Source organism: Staurois parvus, unplaced genomic scaffold (assembly GCF_062004578.1).
Source record: "Staurois parvus isolate SC_StPar_1 unplaced genomic scaffold, SC_StPar_1.0 ptg001241l, whole genome shotgun sequence".
In the NCBI taxonomy this organism is placed as follows: Eukaryota; Metazoa; Chordata; class Amphibia; order Anura; family Ranidae; genus Staurois; species Staurois parvus.
In genome coordinates, this window is record NW_028319037.1 from 61,256 (window position 1) to 76,471 (window position 15,216).

The following is a 15,216-nucleotide window of genomic DNA, read 5'->3' on the forward strand; positions in this document are numbered from 1 at the left end:
TGGCAGCCGAGGCACCATAGAAACCAGTCTGTATGTGACCTCGGAGCTGTGAATCCTCCTTCCAGACACTGGTTGCCGTGGGTGACCCGGACACTCTACCATATATATCACCATGAAATACATGGGTTCAGTGCCGATTCCGCGAACGTGTGGACTTCAGGAAGGATAGAACATAGCGGGGGGAGGGGATAGGATATTCAGTTATTGTGAGTACGAAACGCGTCGCACATTTTCATTTGTAGACACAGCTGCGTGTATGGCCCCAGGGGTTCCTACAGTGCAAAGCTGCAGGCTGCACACATGTAAACGCAGAGTTTTATATCCAATAAACACACGACAGGGCCTCATGTACAATCAGCTCTCTGTGTTCCCCGCAGAAATTCATCACATTCTGCGCAAGCTGATAGGTTGCCATGGCTGGCTGAAATCTATGTAAAGCCAACATTTTTGCTATTGGATGGAGGGGAGAGGGGTAAGAACCCTGCCAGGTTTTTATTATCATCTGTGCGAGCATCAGAATTGGTGACCCTTAATACAGGCACTTAGACCTTAGATCACAAGTTAAAAAAAACCCCAGAAAACGTAGAAAATAAAAAAGGGAAAAAAACAAAAAAAAAATTATAGATATATTATATCTATAGATAGATAGATAGATAGATAGATAGATAATAGATAGATATATAGATAGATAGATAGATAGATAGATAGATAGATAGATAGATAGATAGATAGATAATAGATAGATAATAGATAGATAGATAGATAGATAATAGATAGATAGATAGATAGATAATAGATAGATAATAGATAGATAGATAATAGATAGATAGATAGATAGATAGATAGATAGATAGATAGATAGATAATAGATAGATAATAGATAGATAGATAGATAGATAATAGATAGATAGATAGATAGATAGATAGATAGATAGATAGATAGATAGATAGATAATAGATAGATAGATAGATAGATAGATAGATAGATAGATAATAGATAGATAGATAGATAGATAGATAGATAGATAGATAGATAGATAATAGATAGATAATAGATAGATAGATAGATAGATAATAGATAGATAGATAGATAGATAGATAGATAGATAGATAGATAATAGATAGATAATAGATAGATAGATAGATAGATAATAGATAGATAGATAGATAGATAATAGATAGATAATAGATAGATAGATAATAGATAGATAGATAGATAGATAGATAGATAGATAGATAGATAGATAATAGATAGATAATAGATAGATAGATAGATAGATAATAGATAGATAGATAGATAGATAGATAGATAGATAGATAGATAGATAGATAATAGATAGATAGATAGATAGATAGATAATAGATAGATAGATAGATAGATAGATAGATAGATAGATAATAGATAGATAATAGATAGATAGATAGATAGATAGATAGATAGATAGATAGATAGATAGATAGATAGATAATAGATAGATAGATAGATAGATAGATAGATAATAGATAGATAGATAGATAGATAGATAGATAGATAGATAGATAGATAATAGATAGAGAGATAGATAGATAGATAGATAGATAGATAGATAGATAGATAATAGATAGAGAGATAGATAGATAGATAGATAGATGGATAGATAGATAATAGATAGATAGATAGAGAGATAGATAGATAATAGATAGATAGATAGATAGATAGATAGATAGATAATAGATAGATAGATAGATAGATAGATAGATAGATAGATAATAGATAGATAGATAGATAGATAGATAGATAGATAGATAGATAGATAATAGATAGATAGATAATAGATAGAGAGATAGATAGATAGATAGATAATAGATAGAGAGATAGATAGATAGATAGATAGATAGATAGATAGATAGATAGATAGATAGATAGATAATAGATAGATAGATAGATAGATAGATAATAGATAGATAGATAATAGATAGATAGATAGATAGATAGATAGATAGATAGATAATAGATAGATAGATAGATAGATAGATAGATAGATAGATAGATAGATAATAGATAGATAGATAATAGATAGATAGATAATAGATAGATAGATAATAGATAGATAGATAATAGATAGATAGATAGATAATAGATAGATAGATAATAGATAGATAGATAATAGATAGATAGATAGATAATAGATAGATAATAGATAGATAGATAGATAGATAGATAGATAGATAGATAATAGATAGATAGATAATAGATAGATAGATAGATAGATAGATAGATAATAGATAGATAGATAGATAGATAATAGATAGATAGATAGATAGATAATAGATAGATAATAGATAGATAGATAGATAGATAGATAGATAGATAGATAGATAGATAATAGATAGATAGATAATAGATAGATAATAGATAGATAATAGATAGATAGATAGATAGATAATAGATAGATAATAGATAGATAGATAGATAATAGATAATAGATAGATAGATAATAGATAGATAGATAGATAATAGATAGATAATAGATAGATAGATAATAGATAGATAGATAGATAGATAGATAGATAGATAGATAGATAGATAGATAGATAGATAATAGATAGATAGATAATAGATAGATAGATAGATAATAGATAGATAGATAGATAGATAGATAATAGATAGATAGATAGATAGATAGATAGATAGATAGATAGATAATAGATAGATAATAGATAGATAGATAGATAATAGATAGATAGATAGATAGATAGATAGATAGATAGATAGATAGATAGATAGATAGATGGAATATCCCCCACTATGGGGCATTCACCCGTTAGTTCCAGGGACAGGAAGTGAAGGGCAATCTCCTTTCGGGGACACAAAATGAAAAGACAGGTCTATGTAAAGGTTCTCGATCATTCTCCACTCCATCTTCAACTAAACAAACACAAAAAAGGTTTTCCATGAAACGTAAAATGCAGTTAATGACAACAGTCTTTAGTTCAGGACGGAGTGGAGAGGGATTAGACCCCTTGTCAGGTTCTCAGTGCTGTACGTGTCCCCATTAGGGAGATTCTGTATTTGTCCTGAGAGTGAAAGAAAACTCCAAATGTTGGGTTGTCCCCAGAACAGGAATAGAGGGGAAATCTTCCAATGGGGACACTAGTTTCTGGGATTTCCTCTCCCTTCCTGTTGTGGCTATGGGCCAGGAAGTGAAGGGAAATCTCCCCAAGGGGACACCGGACCCATCAAAAAACCCGTACCTCCAGCCACACATAAACACACGCACACTGAAACCTCACAGTCATTTTTCTTTCAAAAATAGGCTTTTTTTTATTATAAATTACCAAGATGTGTCAAATATAAATAAGTGCAAATGTCCGTGGTCCGTGTCACCCGTGGGGGGACACCGTGTAAACATCCGCGAGGTCCACCTCGGCCTCTTTATCTGGTCCATGGCCTCCTGTGCAAAATCCAATTCTGCATAGAACACAGAGAATGAGAATCGTTCCGTTTTCCGCCAGTCGTGCGACTTCTTCAGTTTTGCCATTTTTTTTTTGTAAAAAAAACTTTTTATTCAATCGTCTTAGCAGTTTTAATCAGAACCTTCTGGAGGAAGAAGGAGCCGAGCCACTTTTGTGCAAAGCTTGATTCCGCTTGGAGGTCGGAATTTTTTTTTTTACTTCTTGTGCATTGTCTCCATGCGTTGCGCCCGGCCCCCGCACTGCCAATACGGATATTCTTCACATATCCCGGTAATGCCCTGCAGTGCGCGCCTCGGACCGCAGCAGATTAAGGCCACGTAGGTGACGGTATAACAAACATCCATCTCACTGTTGTGGACATACCCTGAAGGACAGACGTTCCGTTCTAGGCTTACGTCCGGAGCCGCAACATAAGCCCCTCCCCCCTCTTCCTTTGTCTCACACCCAGCATGCAATGTAAACGGAGGGCAATGTCCACAGTCTCTACGGTCTCTGGGTGCTGTTGAGTATCTGCCTGAGTATCGTCCTCTACCTTTAGGCACTTGGTGAAAAACAATTCGACGCGGTCCATTAGGATATCCGTGTGCCCGGTGCTACTCCCTCCATGGATACCACTCATGCTCCATATTGTTGTAGTCCTGATTGGAGCCTCTCCATTTTATCTCAGGTTCGGTTCTTTGCCTCCATCATGGCCGGCGCGGTTATACGGGAGAGTCATATTCCTGGAGAAAGTCTTTGATGGGCAGAGGTAGCTTTTCTCGAGCTTCGAAGCCTTCCAGTTGTCCATTGACCGCCTTCCTGCAAAGGTGCTGCAAGGAGGAGACGCTGGAGTTCAGCGGCCTGGAGAGAAGCAACGGGACGCGCTCGCCACCAGAATAGATATAATAGCAGCGCCTGTTGCTGTTGGCGGAGTCTTTGGCTGGCATGTAATGCCGGAGGAGTTTCAGCACGCAGTCGAACCTCGGCACCGGTTGCGAGCTGCGTGGGTCAGTCTGTAGGGAGAATCCGCACGGTTCGCATTGAATGCGCAAGTTTTTGGTGCCAGATTCGGTTTTGACGCTGAGGGTGAAGAAGTGGCGGTTGTCGGAGCTGTCCCTGATCAGGAAGGTGCCGGCGGGTTCCGTGCTGAGCAGCAGGTTGGCCTGACTCCCCGTCACCGTGCTCCAATAAAATCCGCTCTCCTGAAGTTTATGGACCGCGCTCAGCACCAGGTTGTACTCGCTGCGAGAAGAGAAGGTCTTGAGCCTTAGGCTTGAGTCCAGCGCCCGGCTCATGCTCGGAAACTTGCTCTGCGTGACCATGACGGTGGGAGCCAGCTTGGCTAAATCTTGGGGAGTCCAACCCTTGGGTGGAAACGGTGGCTGTGACCTGAGAAGGAAAACCAAAAACCATGTTAGTGCATCGTAACAGAGCAAGACAATGAAGATAAAACTCAAATATTGTGTCAGTGCAAAGACCAATTAAGAAGGGTGTTAGTGCCCCTCAGAATGGACTACACCAATAAAAGACCAATGAAGAAGGATGTTAGTGCCCCTCAGAATGGACTACACCAATAAAAGACCAATGAAGAAGGATGTTAGTGCCCCTCAGAATGGACTACACCAACGAAAGACCAATGCAGAAGGATGTTAGTGCCCCTCAGAATGGACTATACCAATGAAAGACCAATGAAGAAGGATGTTAGTGCCCCTCAGAATGGACTACACCAATAAAAGACCAATGAAGAAGGATGTTAGTGCCCCTCAGAATGGACTACACCAACGAAAGACCAATGAAGAAGGATGTTAGTGCCCCTCAGAATGGACTATACCAATGAAAGACCAATGAAGAAGGATGTTAGTGCCCCTCAGAATGGACTACACCAATAAAAGACCAATGAAGAAGGATGTTAGTGCCCCTCAGAATGGACTACACCAACGAAAGACCAATGCAGAAGGATGTTAGTGCCCCTCAGAATGGACTACACCAATAAAAGACCAATGAAGAAGGATGTTAGTGCCCCTCAGAATGGACTACACCAATAAAAGACCAATGAAGAAGGATGTTAGTGCCCCTCAGAATGGACTACACCAACGAAAGACCAATGCAGAAGGATGTTAGTGCCCCTCAGAATGGACTATACCAATGAAAGACCAATTAAGAAGGATGTTAGTGCCCCTCAGAATGGACTATACCAATGAAAGACCAATGAAGAAGGATGTTAGTGCCCCTCAGAATGGACTACGCCAACGAAAGACCAATGCAGAAGGATGTTAGTGCCCCTCAGAATGGACTATACCAATGAAAGACCAATTAAGAAAGATGTTAGTGCCCCTCAAAATGGACTACACCAATAGAATGCCAATGAAGAAGGATGTTAGTGCCCCTCAGAATGGACTACACCAATAAAAGACCAATGAAGAAGGATGTTAGTGCCCCTCAGAATGGACTACACCAATAAAAGACCAATGAAGAAGGATGTTATTGCCCCTCAGAATGGACTACACCAATGAAAGACCAATGAAAAAGGATGTTAGTGCCCCTCAGAATGGACTACACCAATAAAGACAAAAACCAAACACTGTGTTAGTGCAACGTAACAGACTGCGCCAATGAAGACAAATGCAAATACTGTGTCAGTGCACCACGTAATGGACCACGCCAATGAAAGACCAATAAAGAAGGATGTTAGTGCCCCTCAGAAAGGACTACGCCAATGAAAGACCAATGAAGAAGAGTGTTAGTGCCCCTCAGAAAGGACTACGCCAATGAAAGACCAATGAAGAAGAGTGTTAGTGCCCCTCATAATGGACTACACCAATGAAGACCTAAACCAAACACCATGTTGGTGCACCATGAAAGACTGTGCCAATGAAAACAAAAACCAAATACTATGTTGGTGCACGATATAACGGACTGCACCAAAGACACAACCAATGAGAAAGGAACCCAAAAATTTGCATGCCTACTGCATTTCTTATCTACGATGTATGAAAAAAAAAAAAATAAGGCAAACCGCTGCCAAAAAAATGCTCGGCCATCGCCAATCCTCTATTTATATCCCCGGGTCTAAGACCAGCTCAACTTCAAGATTCTAATCCCATAAAACCTCGTCAGCGACATCACCAACTCCGCAGATGGTATTTAGCATTCGAGCTTTCCATGGGCCCATTGTAACCCATAGAAGACGGCACATTCGGCAGGAAAAATGCAGCGTGCCGTCCACTTGGGCATGCCGTGGGAAGCTGAGCCTACGTCTGCTCATGGCAGCAAAAGCAAGTCTGAACATTTCCATCTGGGCAAAAAAAAAAAAACGCAGGAATCCTGAAACAAAAGAGCTGAAAGATCCCACATAGAAGATGGAAGATTTCTCCACCCACTCCTATGAATATCACATTATTCCGGGTTTTACCAAACTCCTCTGCAAACTCCTCTCACCCCATGAGTGCCCCAAGCAACCAGTAACCTCTGCACTATCCGAAAACTCGCCCATTGCCAGAAACTTTTTATTTGCTTTTATTTCTCTTCCTCTTTCCTTCTTTCTATCTAATCTGTAGATTTATCTATAAAGTGTATTATTTCTTTCTTTGTCTCCCTCTAGACTTACAACGTAAAGTTAGTAAAGTACAGCTGATACAATGTTACATTATATATATCATATATACAATATATATACATATTGTTACATTGTAGATGATAAACTTTCCTGGGAATTAATTCTTTCTTTCTTTTGTAAAGTTTCTGATACAATGTTACAGATATATATAAATGACATGCTGTTACATTGTAGATTATATACTTTGCCTTGTCTTTCTTTTTCTTTCTTTAGTAGTTTCTGATACAATGTTACAGATATATATAAATGACATGCTGTTACATTGTAGATGATATACTTTGCTATCCTTCCTTTCTTTCTTTCAATACTATTTATTCTTTCTCTCTCTCCAGACTTGCAATACAAAGTTAGTAAAGTTTCTGATACAATGTTACAGATATATATAAATGACATGCTGTTACATTGTAGATGATTAGATGATATACTTTGCTTTTCTTTCTCTTTCTTATCTGTATTTATAATATTTACTCTTTCTATCCCTCCAGTAAGGTTAGTAAAGTTTCTGATACAATGTTACAGATATATATCATTGACATGCTGTTACATTGTAGATGATATACTTTGCTTTTCTCTCTCTCTCTCTCTCTCTCTCTCTCTCTCTCTCTCTCTCTCTCTCTCTCTCTCTCTCTCTCTCTCTCTCTCTCTCTCATCTGTATTTATAATATTTACTCTTTCTTTCTCTCTCTCTCTCCAGTAAAGTTAGTAAACTTTTTGATACATATTCATATGTATCAAAAACTTGTTGCTAACTACACAATGTTGTATATTTATATAATAGATTTTGTTACATTGTAGATGCTAAACTTTGCGTTATTTCTGCCTCCGGTCTAGACCAATCCGAATGGTTTTTAGGATTCTGAGCCGCTTACCTGATGAATTTTGGTATCTGGAGGAAGACAAAGGCAGTAAAAAAAATATGAGAATATTCCGTGTGAGCAGATTATAATCCAAGGTTGTGCTTCTTCGACTTACAAAATCAGTGTGTAACTCCATGAGATCACACACACAGTTCTTATACAGTAAGAGCTCCTCCCCTCCCCCCAGCCCCCCCTCCCCCCCCCTGGTGGCTCTATTCCTGGAAGAGGTTCTTCCTGTAATGTTAATGCTGTGTATCATACACACACACACACACACACAGCTTGCTGACGGCAGCCTTCCAAATCCTCCCTATTCCTGGCAGGCCTCGCGGCTCAGGCGTCTCCCATTCTCTAAATGGGGTTTCCTTCCAAGAATGGCGGGGACACACACGCTGACCGTGACCGATCAATCATTGTTTTCGCTCAACGACCAGAGAACATGGCGAAAGATTTCCTTTTACAGGAATGAATCCTTCCCGCGGGGCGGATTTGTAGTATAAACGCAGAAAACGAGGCGCAGCGAGGCGATGGCTTGTTTGGTAAATGGTTTGTTTGCCTGCACAGGCTCTTGAAGGATCCTTGCTCCACTTTGCTGGTTGCCGTAGGCGCCGTGGGGATGTTTCGTCTGACTCTCATGGCAACCGGCAAAGTTTTGGCATTCCGGCATTGGTCACGGTGAATCATTGGTAATCCTGTACAGACGCACAAAAAGATATGAATAGAGAACACCCCGTCCAATCACTGAGCCCAGCCCGAGCTGTGTCTCCCCCCCCCCCCCCCCGCAATGCAACCGATCTGCCAAAATGATCAGTGCAACTTCCAGCACAAAAATCCTCATTTAAATATATATAAATCCACTCTGTGCGCACCAAATGGCTTTACATACCCAGATATTACCTTGTAAATGTAGCAGTGACATCATCAATGGGCTGTACATAGACTGTGCAGAGGACAGAGCTGTGGGAGGGGCCCAGAAGGCCCCACCCACTGCAGGAGACTACAGGAGGGGGCGGAAACAAGACCAGTCTGCACAAGTAGAGAGAGCAGGGCTGTAGGAGGGGCTCAGCAGGCCCCACCCACTACAGAAGACTACAGGAGGGGGCGGAGACCAGACCAGACACTCTGCACAAGGAGAGAGAGCAGAGTTGTGGGAGGGGCTCAGCAGGCCCCACCTACTACAGAAGACTACAGGAGGGGGCGGAGACCAGACCAGACACTCTGCACAAGGAGAGAGAGCAGAGTTGTGGGAGGGGCTCAGCAGGCCCCACCTACTACAGAAGACTACAGGAGGGGGCCGGAGACCAGACACTCTGCACAAGAAGAGAGGGCAGAGCTGTGGGAGGGGCTCAGCAGGCCCCACCCACTACAGAAGACTACAGGAGGGGGCGGAGACCAGACACTCTGCACAAGAAGAGTGGGCAGAGCTGTGGGAGGGGCTCAGCAGGCCCCACCTACTACAGAAGACTACGGGAGGGGGGCGGAGACCAAACCAGACCAGCCATCCTGCACAATGAAAGAGAGCAGAGCTGTGGGAGGGGCTCATCAGGCCCCACCCACTACAGAAGACTTTGGGAGGGGGGCGGATACCAGACCAGACACTCTGCACAAGGAGAGAGAGCAGAGCTGTGGGAGGGGCTCAGCAGGCCCCACCCACTACAGAAGACTACGGGAGGGGGGCAGATACCAGACCAACCACACTGCACAAGGAGAGAGAGCAGGGCTGTGGGAGGGGCTCAGCAGGCCCCACCCACTACAGAAGACTACGGGAGGGGGGCGGATACCAGACCAACCACACTGCACAAGGAGAGAGAGCAGAGCTGTGGGAGGGGCTCAGCAGGCCCCACCCACTACAGGCTGCACCATCCATTAAGCTTGCAGGCTTTAATGCATCCATTAAAATAAAAATCTTTAACAATCCATCCATTTAACAAATGCACTTTTTAAATGAATTCCGGTGGAATGCTCTGCAGGCTTGAATGATTCATTTAAAAAAATTTTAAACAATATATTTATTTAATAAATGCACATTAAAAAAAAATTAACTTGGGTGCAATGCTCTGCAGACTTTAGTGCATCCATTAAAACAAATCTTAAATTCTTTAACAATGCCTCTATTTAATAAATGCACATTTAAAAAAAATAAATTGTGGGTGCAATGCTCTGCAGGCTTCAATGCATCCATTTAACAAATGCACTTTTTTATTTTATGAAGGCAGGTGCAATGCTCTGCAGTTTTTAATGCATCTTTTAAAAAAAGAACATTATTTACCAATGCATCCATTTAATAAATGACCATTAAAAAACAAATCTGAATGTGGGTGCAATGCTCTGCAGGTTTTAATGCATCCATTAAAAAAACTCTTTACCAATGCCTCTATTTAATAAATGCACATTTAAAAAAAAATATTTTGAATGTGGGTGCAATGCTCTGCAGGCTTTAATGCATCTATAAAAAAAAGAACATTATTTACCAATGCATCCATTTAATAAATGCCCATTTAAAAAAAAAATCTGAATGTGGGTGCAATGCTCTGCAGATTTCAATGCATCCATTTAATAAATGGCCATTAAAAAACAAAATCTGAATGCAGGTGCAATGCTCTGCAGTTTTAATGCATCCATTAAAAAAACTCTTTACCAATGCCTCTATTTAATAAATGCACATTTAAAAAAAATTCTTTTGAATGTGGGTGCAATGCTCTGCAGGCTTTAATGCATCTATTAAAAAAAGAACATTGTTTACCAATGCATTTATTTAATAAATGCCCATTTAAAAAACAAAACAAAAACGAATGTGGGTGCAATGCTCTGCAGGCTTCAGTGCATCCATTTATTAAATGCCCATTAAAAAAATAAATAAATCTGAATGCAGGTGCAATGCTCTGCAGGTTTTAGTGTATCCATTAGAAAAAACTCTTTACCAATGCCTCTATTTAATAAATGCACTTTTTTTTTTAAATTTTATGTATGCAGGTGCAATGCTCTGCAGGCTTTAATGGCACCCATTAAAAATAATTATTTCCAATGCATCCATTAAAAAAACCTCTTTACCAATGCCTCTATTTAATAAATGCACATTTTAAAAAATGTCTTTTGAATGTGGGTGCAATGCTCTGCAGGCTTTAATGAATCTATAAAAAAAACATTATTTACCAATGCATCCATTTAATAAATGCCCATTAAAAAAAATCCTGAATGTGGGTGCAATGCTCTGCAGGCTTTAATGCATCCATTTAACAAGTGCACTTTTTTTTATTTTATGAATGCAGGTGCAATGCTCTGCAGGCTTCAATACATCCAATAAAAATCAACACCTCTTTACCAATCCAACTATTTAATAAATGCACATTTAAAAAAAATCCTTTTGAATGTGGGTGCAATGCTCTGCAGGCTTTAATGCAGCCATAAAAAAAAAATAAAAAAAAAACATTATTTACCAATGCATCCATTTAAATGCCCATTTTTTAAAAAAAAATTCTGAATGTGGGTGCAATGCTCTGCAGACTTCAATACATCCATTTAAGAAATGCACATTTTTTAGTTTTATGAATGCAGGTGCAATGCTCTGCAGGCTTTAATGCATCCATTAAAAAAAGAACTCTTTAACAATGCCTCTATTTAATAAGTGCACATTTAAATAAAATTCTTTTGAATGTGGGTGCAATGCTCTGCAGGTTGAATGCCTTCATTAAAAAATAATTCTTTACCAATGCATCCATTTAACAAATGCATATTTTTTTTTTTTATGAATGCAGGTGCAATGCTCTGCATGCTTTAATGCATCTATTAAAAAAAGAACATTATTTACCAATGCATCCATTTAATAAATGCCCATTAAAAAAAATCTGAATGCAGGTGCAATGCTCTGCAGGCTTCAATGCATCCTTAAAAAAACCTCTTTACCAATGCCTCTATTTAATAAATGCACTTTTTTTTAATTTTATGAATGCAGGTGCAATGCTCTGCGGGCTTTAAAAAAAATATGAATGTGGGTGCAATACTCTGCAGGCTTTAAAAAAAATATGAATGTGGGTGCAATGCTCTGCAGGCTTTAATGCATCTATAAAAAAAAGAACATTATTTACCAATGCATCCATTTAATAAATGCCCATTAAAAAAAATCTGAATGCAGGTGCAATGCTCTGCAGGCTTCAATGCATCCTTAAAAAAACCTCTTTACCAATGCCTCTATTTAAAAAATGCACTTTTTTTTAATTTTATGAATGCAGGTGCAATGCTCTGCGGGCTTTAAAAAAAATATGAATGTGGGTGCAATACTCTGCAGGCTTTAAAAAATATATGAATGTGGGTGCAATGCTCTGCAGGCTTTAATGCATCTATAAAAAAAAGAACATTATTTACCAATGCATCCATTTAATAAATGCCCATAAAAAAATTTCTGAATGTGGGTGCAATGCTCTGCAGGGCTTCAATGCATCCATTAAAAAAAAAACTCTTTACCAATTCCTCTATTTAATAAATGCACTTTTAAAAAAATGTATATGTATGCAGGTGCAATGCTCTGCAGGCTTTAAAAAAAATCTGAATGTGGGTGCAATGCTCTGCAGACTTTAACGCATCTATAAAAAAAAACATTATTTACCAATGCATCCATTTAATAAATGCCCATAAAAAAAATTCTGAATGTGGGTGCAATGTTCTGCAGGCTTCAATGCATCCATTTAACAAATGCACATTTTTTTTAATTTTATGAATGCAGGTGCAATGCTCTGCAGGCTTTAAAGCATCCATTAAAAAAATAATACTCTTTACCAATCTATTTAATAAATGCACTTTTAAAAAATGTTTATGTATGCAGGTGCAATGCTCTGCAGACTTTAAAAAAAATCTGAATGTGGGTGCAATCCTCTGCAGGTTTTAATGCATCCATTAAAAAAAACCTCTTTACCAATGCCTCTATTTAATAAATGCACTTTTTTATTTTATGAATGCAGGTGCAATGCTCTGCAGGCTTTAAATGATCCATTAAAAAAAATAATACTCTTTACCAATCCTTCTAATTAATAAATGCACATTTTTAAAAAAAAAATCTGATTGTGGGTGCAATGCTCTGCAGGCTTCAACGCATCCATTTAACAAATGCACATTTTTTTTTATTTTATGAATGCCGGCGCAATGCTCTGCCTCTATTTAATAAATGCACTTTTTATAAACTGTCTTTTGAATGTGGGTGCGATGCTCTGCAGGCTCGATGCATCCATTGTTGAATCCCTGTGCGCTGTCCCGGCGTTCGGCTGTGTCAGGCGCCATGACGGGGTTAACGCCGGCCTAGCAGTGGTTGCGTCCCCTCGCCCGCAGCGCCGCGCTCCTCCTGTAACCACACAAACACGTTCTCGTCTTCTGGGAATCGGCTTTGATATCACAGCTGCGGCCTCTTCAGGTGAAATGGAAACCGTGTGGCTGGGGCGGCGGTGGCGGCGGGCCTGGCGCTGGACGACTTTTCCCTGGTCGGGGGCGGGGCTGACCGATGAATGGGGCTCAGTGTCTTCACGGCGGGACGGCGGCACGCACGGCCTCAGATAAACCTGAGAGGAGCGAAGGGAAGAAATGTGAAGGAGAAGCGGAAAAAAAAAATCGAAAAAGTCGGTATGACGTTAGTGGGCCGGGGGGGAGCGCCGCGCATTCCAACGCCAAGGGAAACGCCAGAACGCCGCTCCCGCCTCAGATACAACGCGATTTCCTGTGTCATGTGACCAAAGATTCGATAAAAGCTGACCATACGTTACAATCTGATTGTACAGAGCTCACAATACGTTACAATCTGATTGTACAGAGCTGATCATACACGTTACAATCTGATTGTACAGAGCTGATCATAGACGTTACAATCTGATTGTACAGAGCTGATCATACACGTTACAATCTGATTGTACAGAGCTGATCATACACGTTACAATCTGATTGTATAGAGCTGATCATACACGTTACAATCTGATTGTACAGAGCTGATCATACACGTTACAATCTGATTGTACAGAGCTCACAATACGTTACAATCTGATTGTACAGAGCTGATCATACACGTTACAATCTGAAAGCGTGTTAGGTGAAAAAGGCAGAAAAAAAGATGCCGGGAACGTGCGATCCTACTACACGCAGGTATCAGTGCGGTGCGTTCACACTCCATGCGGTTCAGTTGCTTTCTTCCTGCATCCAAAATGCACAGAAAATCGGTGATATGGCGGTCAATGACATCGTTCACATCAGCGCTCGCAGTTCCGGTGCGTTCCGGGGGCAGAAAACAAAAATAGAACAGGCGGCATTTTTCTCACACAGAACTGGACTGGAAGGTGGTAAAACGCACATGTCCCTATTTCAATTGAAGAAAAAGAGGGGGGAAAATCAACTGAAATGCACAAAAAACGCACCAAAACGCACATGTCCCTATTTAAATTACAGAAAAAAAGGGGGGGGAAATGAACCAGAAAGCTCCAAAACGCACCAAAATGCACATGCCAGTATTTCAATTGAAGAAAAAGAGAAAGAGAAAAAATGAACTGAAATGCTCCAAAAACGCACCGGAGCACACATGTCCCTCTTTAAATTGCAGGAAAAAATGGGGAAAAACGCACCGGAGCGCTCCAAAAACGCACCGGAACACACATGGCCCTATTTAAATTGAATAAAAAGAGGGGGAAAAAATGAACTGAAATGCATAAAAAACGCACCGGAACGCTCCAAAGCGCACATGTCCCTATTTAAATGACAGAAAAAAAGGGAAAAATGAACCAGAAAGCATCAAAAACGCACCTGAAAGCTCCAAAACGCACCAAAATGCACATGTCCCTATTTCAATTGAAGAAACAAAGGGGGGAAAATGAACTGAAATGCATCAAAAACGCACCGGAATGCTCCAAAAACGCACCGGAGCACACATGTCCCTATTTAAATTGCAGGAAAAAAGGGGGAAAAACGCACCGGAGCGCTTGAAAAACGCACCGGAACACACATGTCCCTCTTTAAATTGCAGAAAAAAAGGGGGAAAAACGCACCGGAGCGCTCCAAAAACGCACCGGAACACACATGGCCCTATTTAAATTGAATAAAAAGAGGGGGAAAAAATGAACTGAAATGCATAAAAAACGCACCGGAACGCTCCAAAGCGCACATGTCCCTATTTAAATGACAGAAAAAAAGGGAAAAATGAACCAGAAAGCATCAAAAACGCACCTGAAAGCTCCAAAACGCACCAAAATGCACATGTCCCTATTTCAATTGAAGAAACAAAGGGGGGAAAATGAACTGAAATGCATCAAAAACGCACCGGAATGCTCCAAAAACGCACCG

General features: G+C 40.0%; 1 protein-coding gene across 1 annotated transcript; it reads right to left on the bottom strand.

Moving 5' to 3' along the window:
• Nucleotides 1–3,278: 3,278 nt before the first annotated feature.
• Nucleotides 3,279–8,072, bottom strand: SOCS3 (suppressor of cytokine signaling 3). Its single transcript, XM_089660421.1, has 2 exons — nt 7,921–8,072; nt 3,279–4,824 (listed from the first exon to the last, which is right to left on the bottom strand). The coding sequence occupies exon 2, from the start codon at nt 4,755–4,757 to the stop codon at nt 4,158–4,160; it is 600 nt and encodes a 199-aa protein (XP_089516547.1). The 5' UTR covers nt 4,758–4,824; nt 7,921–8,072; the 3' UTR covers nt 3,279–4,157.
• Between the last annotated feature and the right edge of the window lie 7,144 nt (nt 8,073–15,216).